Source organism: Corythoichthys intestinalis, chromosome 17 (genome assembly GCF_030265065.1).
Source record: "Corythoichthys intestinalis isolate RoL2023-P3 chromosome 17, ASM3026506v1, whole genome shotgun sequence".
In the NCBI taxonomy this organism is placed as follows: Eukaryota; Metazoa; Chordata; class Actinopteri; order Syngnathiformes; family Syngnathidae; genus Corythoichthys; species Corythoichthys intestinalis.
In genome coordinates this window covers 45,589,548-45,610,726 of record NC_080411.1, presented here as the reverse complement: position 1 = coordinate 45,610,726, position 21,179 = coordinate 45,589,548, and the positions used below count along the sequence as shown (strand labels likewise).

General features: G+C 40.8%; 1 protein-coding gene across 1 annotated transcript in view; it reads right to left on the bottom strand.

The window, feature by feature from the left end:
* Positions 1 to 19,236, bottom strand: part of LOC130905831 (gastrula zinc finger protein XlCGF57.1-like) — a 59,858-nt gene extending 40,622 nt beyond the window's left edge. The window contains exons 1-2 of the mRNA XM_057819546.1: positions 18,962 to 19,236; positions 16,736 to 16,984 (exon numbers count right to left, since the gene is read on the bottom strand). Coding sequence (XP_057675529.1) covers positions 16,736 to 16,984; positions 18,962 to 18,968 — 256 coding nt within the window. The 5' untranslated portion in view covers positions 18,969 to 19,236. The remainder of the gene's footprint in view (positions 1 to 16,735; positions 16,985 to 18,961) is intronic.
* Between the last annotated feature and the right edge of the window lie 1,943 nt (positions 19,237 to 21,179).

The following is a 21,179-nucleotide window of genomic DNA, read 5'->3' as shown; positions in this document are numbered from 1 at the left end:
CGTCCTTTAATAAAGCCGGTCTGGTCTTTATGAATTATAGTGGGAAGAGTTTGTTCTAATCTAGTAGCTAAAGCCTTTGCAATAATTTTAATATCTGTATTCATTAAGGATATTGGTCTATAGTTTGCTGGTTGGGTTAGGTCTTTCCCTTCTTTTGGCAGTAGTTTGATTACTGCAGTGTTCATATTGTCTCTAATTTGACCCTTTGCACTGATTTCTTGGACCATTCTATAGAAAAGTGGTGCCAGCATATTCCAAAAGTGTTTAAAATATGATGTCGAGAACCCGTCGGGCCCCGGTGCGCGACCTGTTGGCATGTCCTTTACGGCATTCCATAATTCAGCGAGGGTAAGTGGGGTATCTAGCAATTGTTGGCTTTCCAAAGTTATTTGGGGGATGTCAAGATTGTTAACGAATAGGTCAATGTCTTCATTATGATCAATTGTCACCGAGTATAAGTTTTTGTAGTAGCTATAGAAAGTTTCGTTAATTTTTTCTGGTGATTGTGTTATTACGCCGGCTGAATCTTGTATTGTTGTAATTAATGTTTTTTCTTTGTTACGTTCGAGTTGGTTTGCTAAATATTTCCCGGATTTGTTATTATGCTCAAAGTTGGTATATCGTAGTTGTTGTAACAGAAACTGAGTTTTTTTAGACAGAATACTATTGAGCCGTTCTTTGGCGCTGAAAAGTTCTTTTGTGGTATTGTCTGTGGGATTATTGGCGAATTCCTCCGTCAGTTGTTTGATTTTTATTTCTAATTCGTTTTCCAACTTCTGTTCTTGTTTTTTTTTATATGATGAATATGAGATAATCTTGCCTCGAATTACGCATTTTCCTGTTTCCCAAAGCAATGATGGTGAGATGTTTGGGGAATCGTTAAGTTCCATAAAGTCTTTCCATTCTTTCTTAACGAATGTATCAAATGCTGGGTCATCTAATAAGGAATCATTACAGCGCCAGGTTGCGTGGGGTGTCGTGCGGGAGTCAATTTTAAGGGCTAAAGAAATTGGTGCATGATCACTGATGATTATTGGATGTATTCTTGGCGAAATATTATTAATAGCGGAATTATTCGCTAGAAAAAAATCTATTCTTGAACATGAACCATGGGCTAGGGATTGAAAGGTATATTCCCTTTTTGTTAAATGTTTTGCTCTCCAGACGTCACTTAAGCCGAAATCGTCCATATATTTCCTAATGGTTCTTGCGGTTTGTGACTGTTTAGTGAGTTTAAAATTGGAACTATCTATACTTGGATCAAGAGTTGTGTTAAAGTCCCCTCCTATAATAATTGTTGAGTTCTCTGACATGTCACTCAGTTTACCAAAGATATTGTGGAAGAACTGTGTGTCCTCGTTGTTTGGGGCATATATGTTCACTAATGTGAACAGTTTATTACTTATGGTGGCTTGTACTATTATGAATCTACCTTCCGGGTCTGCAATTGCACTATTTAATGTGAACGAGATTCTTTTATTTATTAATATTGATACTCCTCTTTGTCTGCTGTTATAGCTGGCTGAATACATCAAGTTAAAATTTGAGTGTTTAAAATATTTCTCTTCGGATTTGGCTAGATGTGACTCTTGCATAAAGAAGAGGTCTGCCTTTAATTTGGTGATGTATTCCATAATTTTAGTTCTCTTTGCCTGCGATCGGAAGCCATTCACATTAAATGAAACAAAATTTATATACGTCATATGCGGATATTTATAAGTATCTTAAGGAAAGTAATGATCTCAGGATGTGTGTTATAATATTCGGTCCTGAATGTCAACAACCATTCACATTCATTAGAAGCCATACGAGTATGTAATAAATCAAATTCTAATAAAACTGAGTGCAATTTTTTGTAAACCTCTTGGCATAATTCACACAACATTAAGACGTTGTTAGAAGGATTAAATACGTGAGTAGCATCAACACAAAACATTACAATTTTAAAGCGTGTACTTAGTGTGTGTTTGAAAACAGCGGTGTGGAAAAGGTGAGACAAGTAACCCAGAAAAAGAAGAAAAGATATGAGCGCCAGTATAGGAATGTGTAGTGTGAGACATGCGTGACTCTTCTAGACTAAGTGATTATCATGCATTCCTGATCTGTACGTGTGCATTGTTGAAATCAAATCTACTTAATACGGCATTGTGTACATATTGGAAGTGTTTAGGAAGTACAGACAAAGTGATTATCATGCAATCCTAATCTACACATGTGCCTTGCTCAAACAAAAAACAACTTAATTCGGCATTATATACGAACTGGAAGTGTTTCGAAGGTACAGACAAAATAGTTATCATGCAGCCCTATTCTACATATGTGCCTTAATCAACCCAAAACAATTTAATTCAGCATTATATGCATACCGGAAGTGTTTAGGAATAGCAGACTAAGTATTAAGCCTCCCTCATCTATACATATGTCTTGCTTAAATCAAGACAGCTACATTCAGCATTGTATGCATAATAGAAATATTTAGGCATTACTTATCGGTCAGAATAGCCATGGGGTGAGCACTTTGTCTCGGTATAGTTGACCATCAATGAAAAGTTTGTCAAACGTGATAATTGCACGTTTGCCCTCTGCTCTGGACCGCTTCAGAATTGGATAGAGGATTTTCCGTCTTTCGTTGATCTCGCGCGGGAAATGATCATTCATGCCGAATCTTGTTCCTTGTAATTCTCTTCCTTTGGATTTCACCAGTACTTTCTGCTGGTAGAACTCGAACTTGGCGATTATTGGACGCGGACCGCTTCCTCTTGGCTTCCCAAGACGGTGTACCCTCGCAAACTTGATCGAATCCACCATTTCCTTGGGCAGCTTGAGAGATGTTGCCATAAATGACTTAACGAGGGCTTCTGGTTTCTCTACTGTTTTTTCTTCGATGCCAGAGAAAATTAAATTGTCCCTCATGCTCCTTGATTGAAGGTCCAAAATAGATTCTTTCATTATCTTATTCTCTTTTTTCAGGGATTCTAATAGACCTGTCGTCGACTCGAAGGCGCCTTTAAGGATATCGTTTTGCGACTTGAGATATACTACCTCCTGCTGAGTAAACACGAGGCTTTCTTTTAACTCTTTAATCTCGGCTTGAAGGATTTCTAATGCTATCGATATTTTCTTATCGATTGATCCAATTCCCTCGCTAAGTGACTTTGTGTATTCGGGTGGGCTTGCTAACAACAGATCTTCGGTCGATGTAGCCGAATCAATAGAATCTGCCTTTTTGCGCTTCGCCGGGAGATCACTGCGTTGACTGGATGTTGCCATGGCGTTTCCTTGATGTGTGGCGGAGTCGGAGAAAAAAGGTTGAAGGGGAATATTGGAATGTGTTGCTTTCAACCTATCAAGCTGACTCCGCAAAATAGTGAACATAACATGTTTTCTCGTCAAACCGTGTGAAGGGAATGTGTTATTCAACCTTATCAAGCTGCAAGGTACAGCCTGACCGCAAAATCAAAAAGGGAGTAAGGATTCTCGAAGGCCGTAGGCCGTGCGAAACGTCTAAGGGAGATCCAAACATTCTCAGAAGCCGTGTGAAACTCGAACGGGAGGGGAAGTTACGAGGCGCAGTACTTGCTATAAAGAAGCGATGGCGACAAGTACAATTAGAGTCCGCTGTGGGATTACGCGCGGTCGCCCAGCCTTGGTATTTCTTCGCTCACTATTACTGAGGACGCCCGGCTCTCCGTCCTTCCAGCACACGGTAATGAGATTTATGTTATTGCATGTAATCTATGAGCTGAAATACATTTGTTGCTTGCTTGCTTGTACACTTTATACTGTGGGTTAAATAAAATGTGCCGCTTGTTTAACGCAGTGAAGTGTTATTGTTTGTTGTCCATGTAAGTTGCCGATTCTCCACGATCCTATATAGGCCATATTATTACAGTAATTGATTATTAACTGTGATAGGCTTAACAATTGTGATACTGTAATTGATTATAAGCAGTGTCTACTACCCATTGTGATACTGTATTTGATTATAAGCAGTGTCTACTCAAAGAATACTTGTCTGAGTGGATATAGCAGACCAGTTAACCCATTGTAGCCTGGTGATTGAGTATAAACCTCGCTACTATTCATTTGCATTGATACTGTGATTGATCATAAGCAGTATCAGAATTGTTTCAAAACAATTTTGGCGTCACGGACAGGATTTACGGAGAACTGCGACTTGGACATGGCTTGTTGTTTGAGTAAAAGTAAAACTTTGGATGAACCCGAAGGGGGTTTTGCTGACTGCGTCTCGGGGATGCCGGGGTGGGACAGTCATGAGTATAGAGAAATTGGGAAATTGTTAACGCGGAATGGGGGACGCCCTGGTCCGTGGGTTAACATGACAACAGGGGCCAGCCCGACGTCAGTCAAAGATTTACTGACTCAGGTTGTGGTCCGAAAAAGAGCGCCTTTAGGGGGTGTACGAAAAATGATGTGGATTTGTGCAGAAGCATGGAAAGATCGTAACTCCTCGTTGGGAAAAAGAACCGTGGAATGGAATTGCGTCGTGTTTGCGCGGATGCGATGATCGTCCCGATACGTGGATTCGTTAGGGGATTGTACTACACATGACGTCAGATAAATAGGAATTTCTGTGGATCTGTGTTGACAGTTAGTTCGTCATTGACCTCAAATTGTATGTTTTTTATGTTTGGTCTGTTGTGAGCCACTGGTAGAATGTATGGTGATTTTGATTTGTATTTGAAATTGTGCTGTCCTGTATGATAAGTCATTGGGGATGGTTGTTGTTGTATGTGAGGCTGCGTTGCGTCATGATTCTTTTTTGCGAGGCTCATGTGTAATAGTTGAACGTTTATTGTGTGTGTATAATTGTAGTTATTGTCGCGTGACTGATTATGATTTTTTGCGTGGGATCGTGTGTGAATAGCTGACCGTTTACTGCGCAAAATGGGAAGAAGGGAACGTTTTTCAACATGAGGAGTGCGGCCCTTCGGTGGCCCCTATTTGCAACATGGGGTCCTCGACGGCATTCGCTGGGTTTTTGCCCAAATTGATTATAAGGGGAGGTTGTAATTGCAGCTGGGAATATTCCAGCCTTTTCCTTATATTATTTAGGATAAAATTGAGAAACAAATTGGGAAAACAGGTAAAACAAAAATGATTTTGAAATGGAATTTCATTAGAGATAAGAATAGATTATTGAGCTCAAGTGAAACTTATAGAATGTTAAGGATAATTAATTTAATTGTCAACGAGTTCATGGATTAAACTGTGTTTAGACATTTGATTAACTGATTAATCGAATATGACTGAGGGTGGGGACAGCTGCATGCCAGCATCTGCCTGATCAACAGATGACGGTATTCCAGTTCCCGCCCAGAAGTTCAAAACAACAAGGATTATTGATAGTGTTGACAAATTATGTTAATGCGAACAGTGATAAAGTGATTATTCACCTTGATGCGGCTGTAACAGTTGAGGTGTGGTATTGGCAACTTAAGGGTTAATAATGTACACTTACTGTCATGAGTTGCTTTATTGGTAACTTGAACACTGTCATGAGTTGCTTTATTGACAACTTGAATTTGACTGTCATGAGTTGCTTTATTGATAATTTGAATTTGAATTTTTTTTTTTTTAAGGAATTTTGAAGATACGAAATATTGTCTAGGCTTACGGCTTTTGGATCGCATGCTGATGGAATTTGGCTGTCTTTGTTCGGCTGTGATGTCAGTGGCTAATAGACAATTCTAGATTTTGTCGTCACGTGGAATAGTGGCCAATTTTGTAATGAGTAATCCCACAACTCATCGCATAGGAACTGCGCAGGAAGATCATTAAATGGAAATGGTATTTATCGGAGCGGGTAAAACCAGGTTTGAAGGGAGTGTCTATGTTGCACGAACAGATTGCGGAAGTGACTGAGGAAGATGAATTGTCCTTCGAAGTAAAACCACTAACAGAATCACCTGTTAAACTAGGGCAAAAATGGGACGAATTGAGCAGAGAAGGCAAAATGAACGCATGGTTCACTGACGGCTCTTGTCAGTATTCAGAGGGAAAGCGAAAGTGGAAAGCCGGGGCCTTTAATCCCCAAGCTGGGCAATTGTTAGAGGAAGTGGGAGAAGGGAAAAGTAGTCAATGGGCGGAGTTAAAGGCAGCACATATGGTCATCATGCAGAGTGGGCCCATGGGCGTGCACGTGTACTCCGATTCTTGGTCGGTAGTACAGGGGTTACTCACCTGGATGCCAACGTGGCATGCGACCAAGTGGAAAATTCATAACAAGGAAGTGTGGGGAAAAGAGTTGTGGGAGCAGATATGGGAAAAAACGCACGAAGTACCCGTTACTATCTTGCATGTAGACGCGCACACGAATCGGACAGATGCTGAGGCATTACACAATCAAACTGTTGATCAAATGGTAAAAGTAATGGCAATTGAAAGGGAGTCAAGTCCCGGGTTAGCTAGATGGGCCCATGTCAAAGCAGGACATTGGGAAATTCAGGGGACTCTGCAGTGGGCACGTCAGAGGGGGATTGACTTGAAACTTGATGATATCAAAACGGCAAAATTTATAATGTATGTAATTACAGTAAATTACAAAAGACGGAAGTGAACAATTTGGAGAGAGAAGTGAATATTCGCGCTTCGCCAAGTGGAAATAATTATAACGATTTTGACTTTGCGATGTTAGAAAGAAGGTGCTTTTTGTGCAATCAAAGGGTACATTTAGCCAGGGAATGTGAGTGGAAGACATACAGGACAACTTATAAAATTGCAGAAACCGCCGAGTACCTGTTCGAGCTACTCCGGGTTTACCTAGATCTGGATTGTCACTTAAAGGGGTAACTTTACTTGCTGGGGGTTATTGATGCTGATTATCAAGGCGAATTGGGGATTGTAATATACAATTTGACTTCAGAACCGTTTATTGTGAAATCTGACGGGAAAAATTGATACAAAAATGTGTCTGGTCCGAAGCGTTTGAAATCTCTTCTGCTTCTTCCAGCCTGACAATTGATAATGTGATGTGGAGGCGGCTTATTGGGACATCTACTGGGAGATCGCTACGGCTCTGCATGGTGGAGGACGCTCGGGGAGTCCGGTGTCCAAGGAAGGTCGTCCCTGCTCCTCTGGACCCCCCCCCCTGCACCCCAGGAGTCAACAATACAGGAAGGGTTCGCAGGGCTCCCATGGTGGCTGCAGGATGCCTCATCACGGTCACGTCTGAAACACCTGTCGGTCGGTCTGTGGCATCTCGACAACAAAACGTGTCACATGACCGAGGTCACGTCTGACCTATGGATCTCGAACAGCACGGAAGTTCGAGGGATCGGATGAATTGCTCCTGTTCCTTTGGATCCCCCTTCTGGTCCCTTTGCCCCCTTGTTTGCCCCCTTTGTGAGATTCACTGGATCGTCTTGTTTCCCCCTTTCCCCACATGTGCCGCACGGAAACAGCGTGCATGGTACGACACCCTTCTGGGTGGAACCGGAACCGTGTTAAGCATCTCTAACACGATTGATGGAGAAGTCACCAGAACTATGTTGTCTAACACCGGAAGTGACATTGCGCACGGTCTCTCGACCGTAGGGCTTTGGATGCCCACATCTATCGCGCCTCATGAAGAAGCGGCGTCTTTATTCTTAGCACAATTGTCATGGGATAAAGGGATGTGGGATGCAACACAAGAAGTATTAACCAATATTTCTAATGCATTGAATATGACTGTGTGTAATTTACAGGTACTTAACATGAAGTTACACCTTTGACACAATCAGTGATAACTACGAAAATGCACTGGAAGGTTGTATTCCCTGTTTTTCCCACGTGTGTTCGAAGGAAGAGAGAATGGTATGACACATTGTTAGGGGGAACCGGAACATTATTGGGGGTATCTAACACCGTCGATAATGAAATAACGCGATATAAACTAGCTGGGACCGGACAGGGAACTCATGATGCCTTACTAAAAGTAGGAATGTGGCTTCCTAATTCAATGGTGGGACAAAAAGAAAATGCTAAACTGTGGATAAATGTATTCAAACGGGAATTAAACATGTGGAATGCCACTAGTGAAGTGTTAACCAACGTAACTAAACAGCTAAACTGGACCACATGTAGCATACAATACTTACATGCACAGGCGCAAAAAGAGCGTTTTGTACGAATGTTGACTACAGGGAATTACCGGGAGTGGCGAAGTGTTTGGAATATATCCTCTGAGTTATGGTTACAGTTACATTCGGAATATACGATTTGTAATACGACCGAATGTAGGGGATATTGGACACAATACACAGTAACCTCAAACATTACCGTATGTAAATTCCAGGTATTACCCGTAATAACTGAACTAGGCTATTGGTTTTTGCATGTAGAAGGTGAATGGTTTAATTCGGGAACGAACCAAACCTTTAACACCGATCTTTGCGAAAACACCGATAAAGGACTAGCTTGTAAATTGCATCACGAATTTGTTAATCCTTGCTTAACTAAAGTAGACTTCGCCTTATGCGATTGGTCAAGGGAACCTAGTAGGGACATTTTGTGGCAGGTTGGACCACATACCCTTTGTGTGGCCACTGCCCAAAATCACTCCATGTTGCCAACGGTTCCAGTTGTAGGATGCCTACGTAATGTTCGTTTCTTTCAGTGGGGAAACGGGACGTATTGGTTGACAAATTACACAGTTGCTAGCCGGTTTACGGCTGTGCAATGGGAAGTGTTACATACACCATGGCAAATCTCTTTGGAGCGTTTCAAATGCGCATTGGAACAATCCACTGAGATAAAGAAATTGATTAACTCACATGCGTCCAATGTTTCCCAGCTGATGGTATCAACATTAATGGCTAAAGGAGAAATTTTGCATGCTGCTAAAATTATTCAGCAACAATCTGCTCATCATTGGTGGGACATATTTACAGGATTATCACAAACTGCTAGAGTAACGCTGCTTCCACCAATGATTTTGGTCTTAATAGCTATTGCTTTGACTACGCTATGTAATATTGGAATTTGTTGCTACGTCAAACGTCTAGAGGACCAGGTTGCCCGGCATCAGTTAGAATTATGAGGGTACTGGTAGAAACAATAGACTTAGACGGGGTAGATGCATGCGTAGTAACTATAACTACTGAAGAAGGGGGGCATATCTTGGACTACCAAGATATGAGGGGTGGATTCTTTTATCGCCGTATAGAGCGACACCCTGACCGTGTAAATATGCTTATAGCCGCGGTGTATGAAATAGTAGCCGACCATCATTATGCTAATTTGCGGGGGGATCCCTGGTTTCAATGGATTCAGCAAAATTGGAGACATTATTAATAAATTAGAGTTGATTTGGTTTAAAACACCAGGAGTGGAATGTAAGACAAGGCCCCAAAGCCTTATATAAAGGAATGTTGTTTTTAACCTCATCAACTAACATCAAGCTGCAAGGTAACATAAATCGGAATGTGTTGTTTTCAACCTATCAAGCTGACTCCGCAAAATAGTGAACATAACATGTTTTCTCGTCAAACCGTGCAAAAGGAATGTGTTCCTAATTAATTAATCAGGACTCGGCTTGATGTGGTTGAAAACACCAGGAGTGGAATGAAGGGGAATATTGGAATGTGTTGCTTTCAACCTATCAAGCTGACTCCGCAAAATAGTGAACATAACATGTTTTCTCGTCAAACCGTGTGAAGGGAATGTGTTATTCAACCTTATCAAGCTGCAAGGTACAGCCTGACCGCAAAATCAAAAAGGGAGTAAGGATTCTCGAAGGCCGTAGGCCGTGCGAAACGTCTAAGGGAGATCCAAACATTCTCAGAAGCCGTGTGAAACTCGAACGGGAGGGGAAGTTACGAGGCGCAGTACTTGCTATAAAGAAGCGATGGCGACAAGTACAATTAGAGTCCGCTGTGGGATTACGCGCGGTCGCCCAGCCTTGGTATTTCTTCGCTCACTATTACTGAGGACGCCCGGCTCTCCGTCCTTCCAGCACACGGTAATGAGATTTATGTTATTGCATGTAATCTATGAGCTGAAATACATTTGTTGCTTGCTTGCTTGTACACTTTATACTGTGGGTTAAATAAAATGTGCCGCTTGTTTAACGCAGTGAAGTGTTATTGTTTGTTGTCCATGTAAGTTGCCGATTCTCCACGATCCTATATAGGCCATATTATTACAGTAATTGATTATTAACTGTGATAGGCTTAACAATTGTGATACTGTAATTGATTATAAGCAGTGTCTACTACCCATTGTGATACTGTATTTGATTATAAGCAGTGTCTACTCAAAGAATACTTGTCTGAGTGGATATAGCAGACCAGTTAACCCATTGTAGCCTGGTGATTGAGTATAAACCTCGCTACTATTCATTTGCATTGATACTGTGATTGATCATAAGCAGTATCAGAATTGTTTCAAAACAAAGGTAAATCACGATCGTGTATAATTTTTGGGAAAAATTAGTTGAAGTCTTCTTGAGCAAAGTTACTTGCTAGCCTAGCCAGTTGATTGCGTCATGCGTCTACGGAGTCTCGCGAGAGTAACGACGTCACAGCATACTGCTCTCTATTGTGTCCCACTTGTTGTTCTGGAGTCTTTAGTTTAGGCTTAACGTTAATGATGGGTGGATCGATACCAAAATATCGATATTTCGATCCAGCGCGTTGTTTTGGGTATCGATCCCCAAGCAAAAGTATCGATATTTGGAATTAATATACAGTATTATTATTTTCTTTGTCTATTTTTGGGCTATATTTTTGTGCACACTTTATGTACTACTTTTCCCTTTCGCGTTCTACACGCACGTAAGCAATGCACGCACATAAGCAGTGTACCGGCGTCTGCTCCCGTCCCCATTTACGTCCCTATCCTGTGTATCGATCAGCATGCTTTTCCTCCGCCCCTCTCACGAGGCACCAACACAGCCACAACAAACATTTGGAAGCTGGTAGGCTGGTAGCATATGGCTGTGGCATTGATGACGGAACGTAAAAGAAGTCTGGTTTGGACATATTTCATTTCAATGAATAGCAACGAGGCTAAGTGCACAGTTTGTGCCGAAACTGTCAGATACTCTGGTTATACCAAAAGCCTCACGAAACACTTAAGAAACATGCATCCCGAAGCACACCGCGAATTAAATGAAAAACATGCCGCTCAAGCCGAGGAGGACACGAGAAATGACAAGAGCACGCCGCCGAAGCAAAGCAAAGTACTTTAGAAGGGGCGATTGCGAAAGGCAGGACTTATCCAGGTAACGCAGGTGCTAATAGATAATCAGAGACGATATAAGCATTAGTGGCTGATGTGCAATATGAAACGATAAATATGGCGTTTTTGTCATCTCACATAAAAAGAACTTTGCAGCACTATTGAATATGCTTTGTAATGGAAAGTTATAGCTACATCTTGTTTGTGAAAAGCAAAGTTCATACCGCATTATATAAAAAAAGTAAAATGACCATAGTGACATATTAAACAGTGAAGTATTACTGTAACCTAAATGTGAGTCTCCATTTAATTAGTTTTTGATACAATGAGGACAAATCAGCCCACATCACATTCCATTGGATAGTCAAGTGAACTACAAGCAAGCAAGTTGGGTATAAAAAAATATATGAGTTAGTACTTAACATTATAAATACACACATCTCCCCTTACAGTATTTCTAACATTAGCTATTATTCCTTTTTTTTTTTTTTTTTTTAATTGAAAGTGATTATTGTTTATTGGATTTGTTTTTAATGATCCATCATTAGAGAGTGGTAACATGCTACTATTAATTCTTTCTTTAATTAGATTCAAAATATTTAACTTAGGTAGATTAAAATTTGATCAAATACAACGTGTAGCAGGGAAATTGTCTGTGCATATAAATTTAAGGGTCATGTTTAAAGAGTGAGACTGACTAATCAGATTTTGTTGTTGATGGATTGGTTATTGAGTTTGTAGGGAAACTGCTTTGCTAGTTATTAAAAGCAGCAGTTTTTCCATTGCAATGCATGTTTGACACGAAGAGACTTTTATTAGTTTTTGAGTGCTTACTGTTGTTGTAAATTAGATATCATCAGAATGGCCTAGAACTCTGCAGGGTTGTATATACACATACACACACACACACACATATATATATATATATATATATATATATATATATATATATATATATATAAAATATGAACTTCCGGTATAGATATCGGATCGGGATCACAATATTTGGCCTTGGTATTACTTGGGATCAGATTGAATCCAAAATCACTGGTATCACCCATCACTACTTAACGTAGGGGTAATCAATAAATATCCCGATAACGGCTGTAATTAATTAATAGATAAATATGTCACATTACAATATTTAAAGTGCCTGTGACACGAAAAAGCATGTTTATTTCATAATACACGCGGTATTTTATGCCCCTGAATGATATGGACCGCTTGGATGTGTGTGGAAGCGATCGCTATATTTATTTAGTTTTTTGAATCCCGCGCCATGAAAATGAGTGACTTCCGGCTTCGGTCTTGCATTGAGGAGGAGGGCGCTGTGACGTGTACGGCAGAGGACGTTCTCTTCACTATACAGTGTACTGTTGTGTAAGAGGACGAAAGATTCAGCTGATTTTGCGGATTAATACTTTTATTTTTTGCATCACGCCAGCCAAACGGCTGCAGAAAAATCATTCTGTATGCGGGAGAGGCGTATGCGCCTTTTTGGAGTTTCAAAAGGTTCCCATTCACCGTGGATATTTACTGTGGGACCATTGGACTTACAAGGAAGTGAGTAAACATCTTGTTTTGTATTATGTCAAATACGAATACAGTGATTACAAAGTAAACACTATAAAATTCCTTTAAATAAAGGACTACTTACGTTTGATCATTGATAGGCATGTAAAAAGCTATCCTCATGCTCATTAGCAGTTAGCTGTTAGCACGTTAGCTACACAACAACTCCAGCCACCCTCCTCCAGGGAACGAACTGTAAATTGCTCTCCGCCGGGCGGTTTGCCGATCCGCAAAGAAACTCGACAACCGGGTCGTCATGTCAAATAATCCAGGCTAGTTATGTGTGATTTTCCACTTCGAAGACTTTGAAACATCCCTCGGTTCCGGTTAGCATGTCGGCTAGCTGTCACTCCTTCTGGTCTGCTTACATTCTCCGAAGCCGGGGAAGGGAAATTACATATGTCCGATTTAGGTGTCATAAAATATCGTTCGGGAGGTGTGACAGTAAAGGTGAAGTCGACTGTTTTGACCATTATGGAGTAATTTTGCCATGTCGTCTTGAATAAATGGATTTTTATTATTTTATATTGCATTTAGCACAAGATTGTTATTTGTCATGACCATGCCATTTATTTAGCAAATGGGGAAAGTAGTTGGGTAAAAAGAATATCCTGTAAAAATATTGAAGTAAAGAGACAGAAACAATGACATTTTGCCGCTCTCTTCGTCGCGTTTTCCTCATTGTGAATAGTTCCCCCTCGACGTGCTGACTGGTCCTTCTCAAGCCATTTATATAGCTATTGGGGAAAAATACTTGGATAAAAAGAATATCCTGTAAAAATATTGGGAGTAGAGAGACTGAAACAATGACATTTTGCAGCTCTCTTCGTCGCGTTTTCCTCGTTCTGAACAATTCCCCCTCAATGGGCTGAATAGTAAAACCGATGAGCCTAGTCTACCGCTGACGTCATCCACCTGTTGGGGACGCTAAAGCCCTATAATTGTAGGCGTGGCTAACCAGCAGATTAAAAGTCTAATTTCTCATCATCTGCGCTTTGCTAAATTGTTGTATATAGTCGAATCGTCTCAAAATATGATTCTAATTCACATAATAATGCCATTTAAGACTTTTTTCTGGTGTCATATGCTCTTCAATGCTGTTAATATTTATACTGCTCGCCCCTTTCACTCATTCCTGCACTCAATCTGTTGTTCTGCTGTTATACAGAGAGATTATAAGTAGCGCTCAATGAGTAGAGTGAATTTTGGTGATCTTTAACACCAACCATCAATTGACTATAACCATACATACCTTCTCTCAATGATTAGAACTGTCATGGGAAGAATTATGGGGAAGCATAGTGGCAAATGTTCTTTGTCTTTACACCATAAATTATTCCCTTAAGCAGAGATAACATATCTATTGTTAGCACGACTCACAGTCATGGTTTTACTTCCCATCATGTTTCCACTTTCCCATCATGCCTTGGGGCATGCTGCAGTATAATTTACTGAAAGCTCAACAAATACACTAGATGGCAGTATTTAGTCACAATACACAAAGTCCCAAGTCTTTCTATCCGTGGATCCCTCTCACAGAAAGAATGATAATAATGTAAATGCCATCTTGAGGATTTATTGTCATAATAAACAAATACAGTACTTATGTACTGTATGTTGAATGTATATATTCGTCCAAGTTTTATTCATTTATTTCTTAATGCATGGCCAAAATGTATATGATCGGGAAAAATTATCGGGAATGATTGGAATTGAATCGGAGCCAAAAAAAGCAATCGGATCGGGAAATATCGGGATCGGCAGATACTCAAACTAAAACGATCGGGATCGGATCGGGAGCAAAAAAACATGATCGGAACAACCCTAATTCTTATTATTGTGTTTTAGCTCATTTCAATTTATTTTATTTAAGTGGTCTAATATTTATTTTATTATGTGTTTATATTTTACAAATGTGATGTAGTATTCATTTATATTGTATATTTTATGTTGTATAACTTTGGTTCCTATGTGAATATTAGTTCCTACTTGTTTTGTTGTGGTAGGAGGGTTTTGTATTGAACATTGGGCCGTGTTGGTTATTATTATAGCAGAGAAGACAGCAGTAAAACAACAAAGACAAGTCAACTGTGCCCCGATCTACCACTCAAGAGATCTGATGGACTCAAAAAGTAGGTTACGATTGCATATTAGTTTGAAAATCGACCGGATCCACAGTATTATTACACGAGTAACTTCCGGCCCGATCCTAGCTAGTAGTATTGACGCAGGAAGGCCGTGTCTCACGTCAAATATTAAACTCTGCCGTTCTTTTCGCTTGCGTCGCGTTTAGCCGCTTCTAGGACGCATCTAACACGCGGCCGCACTGCGACTGGTGTGCATTGGCTGATTGACTTTAACGCCGCGTTCTCGCGGCGGCCACGTTGTCGCGCCGTTGACGTTTCTGGACTGTCCTACTGTGTTGGTCCTCATAATAGTCGAGAAGACGGAGTAAATATAATCTACACAAAGAAACTGTAAACCGGTCGACTCACAGCCTCGAAAAGTAAGGGTTATATTACATCAGAAACTCGTTCGGTACGCGTCCGTTCCGAACCGACTACCACGTACCGAAACGGTTTAATACTATTACATGTACCGTTACGCCCTTAATTCTATTCTATTCTAAAAATTTTACATACATCTTTTAATAGAATTACCAGATTGACATTACAGGTTATTGGCTGGAACAAGGAGGACTTTTGGACTTTGGATTTAGATTTTCGTAGGGGTGGCCGTGGTGCAGTTGGTAGCTCAAATTGTCGGCTACGACTGCCCACTGTGGAATTGCCCTTGGGCGAGGCACTGAACCCTAATCTGACCCCAATGGGTTGGCAGCGCCTTGCATGATAGCAGCACCATTGGTGCGTGAATGTGTGCGTGAAAGGGTAATTGTGGGCTACTGTAAAGCGCTTTGGGCATTGTAACAATGTAGATAAATGCGCTATATAAGTACTCTCTATTTACCATTTACTCTGTTATCTTCGCGTCTTCTAGCGTGCGCTCTTAGTTGTACATTGTTATACTTGTGTTTTTTGGCATGCTCCCTTAGTTGTACTTTGTTATACTCACATTTTTTGGTGTGCTCCCTTTGTTGTAGTTATTAAATACAAACATTCACTGCTCCTGGTCTCCGGGTCTGTGTTTGGGATCCACATCAACGGCTTGCCGTTCATAACACTCCTCTCCAGCACCCCTGAATAGACTGTACCGGGGAGGCTGAGCAATTTGATCCCTCCATAACTGGAACACACCCTCTGGTCTCCCTTCTTAAAAAGGTAGATAGGAGAGCCCACCCCGGAGTCCCCAGACTCTGCTTCTTCAAAGGAAGGTGTGTCCATGGAATTGAGGAGGTCTTCGAAGTTTTCTCCCCACCGAGCCACGGCATCCTGAGTTGAGGTCAGCAGTATCCTATCTCCACTATGAACGGTGTTAATGGTGCACTGCTTTCCTCTCCTCAGACGCCGGATGGTGGACCAGAATTTGTTCGAAACTGTCCAGAAGTCGCAGGTTTCAAGGTTTACCATGGTATGAAAACATCACGGTTTTAAAACCACTAAAATTTTCCATCATACCGTATTACGGTACTCGCTATTTTTCATGTCTCAAAAATGCAGCCAGAAGTGGCTTGGCGCGGCAGCGCTCACCCCTCCCCCTCCGGTTGTTGCTGTGTCAGTGACGCCATTCTGTCATCAACTAGTATGCTGCTTAGAAATTAGGTTAACATGGTAATTTTGTTCTATTTTTGTTCTACAACCAATCGGCAAAGAATTTATTGAACAGCAACGGATTTATTGATCGACAAATCACCTGTGAGGACACCAGCATACCACACGCCACGCTTTGTCAACATCATTTTAGCAGTGTGCAACCAGCACACTGCTAAACAATACCTCTCGGCATGATTTGCAGGACATGAATTTAAAAAAGCGACAGTTGTCGGGAAGTTGTCGGCGCTCAGAAAAGACCGGGGGCTCACCAGTCCACTCGGGGATGTCCACAACCTCTTCTTCAACATATGAAGGGTCCTCCTCCTCCTTTTTGATGGGATGAGATTGCTGCTGCTCCTCAATCCGGGGTTTCTCAACTTTAATGAAATACTCCTCCTGCTCCTCTTTAATGTGGACGAATTCTTCCTCCACCTTGATGCATGGCGACTCTTCCTCCTCCTCTTCTTCCTTAATGCAACCAGACATGTGGAGTACAGGAAGATGCACTTGACTGACATCTGCAAGAGAGAGACCCAAATCAGTTGATGGGACATGGGGCTCGGGGCCGATCCGTAGGGGTCCTATTTTAAAAAGTTAAAAATCAAATATTTTCAAAACCAAAGCCGCTAGTGGCCTAAAACCAAAACAGGCACTTCCCTTAGACATACAGTATATGAGTCTCTATGAGCAGTGGCATGAAAACATTCTGTTGAAAGTCTGTTGTAAAAAAAAAAAACAACTTTAGTAAGGGGGAAGTGTAAATACATGATAGAATTAGGATTTGTTATTAATGAAAAAATTAAAAGTGTTCGTTGGCTGTTACTGACTAGCATTTGCGATCGCTACACAAAACTAACAATGTAAATTACCCCTAAGAACAGTCAGAGACATAGGACAACCAAAGGATATAAGAAAGACAGGGCTGGTGCTAAAGGATAGCTTGTTGAAACAGGAGAATGTCATTGTCAGTCGCGCAAGAAAAAGGTGTCGATAAAAAAGCTAAGGCATGCTAAGGTCGGCTCGTTTTTTTTCCCCCGTCTTTTTTAATCCTCGACACTCAAGTCATCTTTTTAACCGAACATTTTTATGTTCTTTACCAATGAATTTGGCACCAGGGACATCATTTTCGGACAGAATTGGTAGGTTTAGCGCTGTAAACATCTCCTTCGTACACGATTTCCATTCATTTCCTATTGGGAACAAACGGTAGAGTGTTCCCCCTTAGCAACAGTAGCTAACGTCATGAATATTAATGAGCAGAAGTGACGTGTTGCTTGCGGTGCGCCATTTAGTAAGGGTGTAACGGTACATGTATTTGTATTGAACCGTTTCGGTACGTGGTGCTCGGTTCGGAACGGAGGCGTACCCAACAAGTTTCTGACATAATGTAACCCTTACTTTTCGAGGCTGTGAGTCGATCGGGTTACAGTTTCTTTGTGTAGATTATATTTACTCCGTGTTCTCTACTCTAATGAGGACCAACGCTGTACGACAGTATAACCAAGAAACGTCAACGGCGCAACAACGTGGCCGCCGCGAGAACGCAGTGAAATGCGGGCATTAAAGTCAATCAGCCAATGCACACTAGTCGCAGTGCGGCCGCGTGTTAGAAGCATCCCAAAAGCGGCTCAACACGACGCACGAGAAAAGAACGGTAGAGTTTATTATTTGACGCGACCCTCCTGCGTCAATACTACTACCGGTAGCTAGGATCGGGCAGACCGGAAGTCACTCGGGTAAAAATACGGTGGATCCGGTTGATTTTCAAACTAATATGCAATCGTCACCCACTTTTTGAGCCCATCAGATCTCTTGAGTGGTAGATCGGGGCACAGTTGACTTGTCTTTGTTGATTTACTGTTGTCTTCTCTGCTACAATAATAACCAACACGGCCCCGTGTTCAATACAAAACCCTCCTACCACAACAAAACAAGTAGGAACTATTATTCACATAGGAACTAAAGTTATACAACATAAAATATACAATATAAATGAATACTATATCACATTTGTAAAATATAAACACATAATAAAATGAATAATAGCCCATTGTCTCTTTATCAAACTGGCAAGTTCAAGTTTAATGTCCCGCAAGCCAGACCTGCTTCCAATATGGCTGCGTTGTTGTCAAATCTCACGTGATCCCCCATTCTGTGACGTAAACGCTCGAGCCTAATACAAATACACGTACCGTTACACCCTTATTACTTTAATTGGGACCCTATTTGGCATGTTATGAAATTACTTCACATCTCTGCTTTAATGAAAGGTCGTGTCTCCATTTTCGATTGGTAACTATGTAGAATAGTTACATTGAAAATAATAAGTGCTTTACATCGCATACAAATCAGTAAAAACAAACAGTAAAGAATGGGGAAAAAAAAAAAAACAGAAATATGAGCATAAACAGCACTAGTCATACATTTTGTATCTGTAAAGATTCAAATTGTAATGTATATTTTTTGCGAGACAAACGAGTCGAAAGTCAACTCACCTGACATTTTTTGCTTGCTCGGCGATGTGTTGATCCCAAGCGCGTTGTTTGTTCTCTTTGTTAGCAGCTAAAGCTAATCCAAGCAGGTCTCGAAGTTTCAACGTGCACCCAAACGACTCGAAGAAGAGGGATTGCAGGATTGACCAGGTTGTGTCCGAAAATTTCTGCCACCTTTCAGTTGATTACATTACTATATGGTGCTAAGGAGAGATGAAAAATGGGTTCCAAAGCAATCGAACGCGACGGCGAGTATTGATGGCGTCATATCCTTTTCTTCATCTTCTTTCGTCATATCCGAAAGCGATTTTTTAAATTTAACAATCGGTCTTTATCAAAGACCGATACAACGACAATCGGTCAAAAATGGCAGCAAAGTTGACCACGACATAAGATTTTTTCGTTTTCCCTCTTGGAAAAGAGGTTATAGACAGCAGGTTGAGGAACTAACGAAGCGGCGTCGGATGGCCTGGGTCGCAGCGGTGAAACGACTTTCTACACATTATCTCCCTTGCGGTTTGCTCTCGGCATTTTCATAAAGGCAAGTGAGTTTTTTTCAAAGAATTGATACTGAATATGCTTTTTTTTTGCTTTATAAACTCGCTCATTGGCTAACCTTAGCTAGCTAGCTAGCCTCTCTTGTAAACTACAGGCAAAGAGGGAGGGCAGTTGAAATGGGTTAATCTGTACTTGATAAATCAGTGTTTAATTTATTCAGTCATCGTTTATAAAAACATTATAGAGTGAATGATTTAAAAGATAAAGGTAAACAGCAAAAATGCACAGAAATATTTATCAATGCGTGAGATTTCCTTTTGTGATCTGAGAGATCTGATGGGATGGCAGCATGTCTGATTAAGTGTTTACAAAAGTGAAATGCCATGGAAATATCCAATCTTACCGAGCTTTCTAAATAAAACCTGTGATTGCAGGTGAACCAGCTTATGAAATGATGGAGACTGACCCAGACTGGGCACCATCCCTACATCTGGGACACACATCTGTTACTCCGACAAACACTGCACGCTCTGCAAGACGAACGTGAGCAGTTACGGAAAGAGACACTGCAAGCACCAGAGATGGGGGTCCAGCAGGATGCAAACATTGAAGAGCTGCAGACCAAGGAGGGACCATCTGAGCCTGGTGAAATAAACAGTCATCAACAGAATGAGGAAGGGACACCTGACGCTGGAGAAGAAAGTGGTCTGCTACAGACTGAAGAGGGGACACATGAAGCTGGAGAAGAAGGTGATCAGCTAATCACAGAGGATGAGACGCACAACACCAATCAGGATGTGACACAGACTGTGATTATTGACCGTTTTGAAATTTTCACAGAAAACCCATAAAATCTGAAAGCACGTGCCCAAATGTTTTTCAGCTGCAAGCACCACCACACTATGAAGTATTTAATATGTATTACACCCAAGGGAGCCATTTGTTTCTGATCAAAAGGCTGGGGAGGGCGTACAAGTGACAAACATATAACCCTGAACAGTGATTTATTTTTTGATAATTTGTTACCTGAGGACATTGTCTTGGCTGACAGAGGTTTTGACATACAAGAATGTGTGGGCATGTAGTGTTCAGATGTCAAACTCCCAGCATTTACAAAAGGCCGCTGTCAGCACATTCGAGAATCCATGTTGAAAGGGTCATCGGAAATGTTTGTCAGAAGTATAAGATCTTAACAGGAACCATACCCATAAACATGATTCTTCCATGTGAAGGTGAAGAAGCCACAATGTTGGATAAGGTCACTTTCTGCTGTGCCCGGATAAGCCATTGCCCAACAGTAGTATAGTACAATTTTCTTTTCGTAGTGTTTGTACAAGCAGTTTTTTTTTTTTTTATACGTTTGTAGATGACTTAAAACTGTTTAATAAAGTATGTCAGTGACAATTTTGAAGTCTTGACTCCTTGCCTCTCTTAGGTACGTAAAACACTAGTGTTGGTTTTGATAATGAAAAGTACTTTTTTTTTTTTTTTTTACTAATTACATTCAAACAATTTTGTGGAGATAAACACTGAATAGGAAATACAATGTTTGCAAACAAAACGAGATGTTTGACAGGTTTACTTTTTTTGGATTTATAATTTTTACTAAAATTCTCAATCAAAACACAGCAGCAGCACAATGGTACACAGAAAATAGCAATACAAGGAAATATAAAACGTGCATATGAAGTAAAATAACACTAGTTGTAGAATAAGGTGTTCA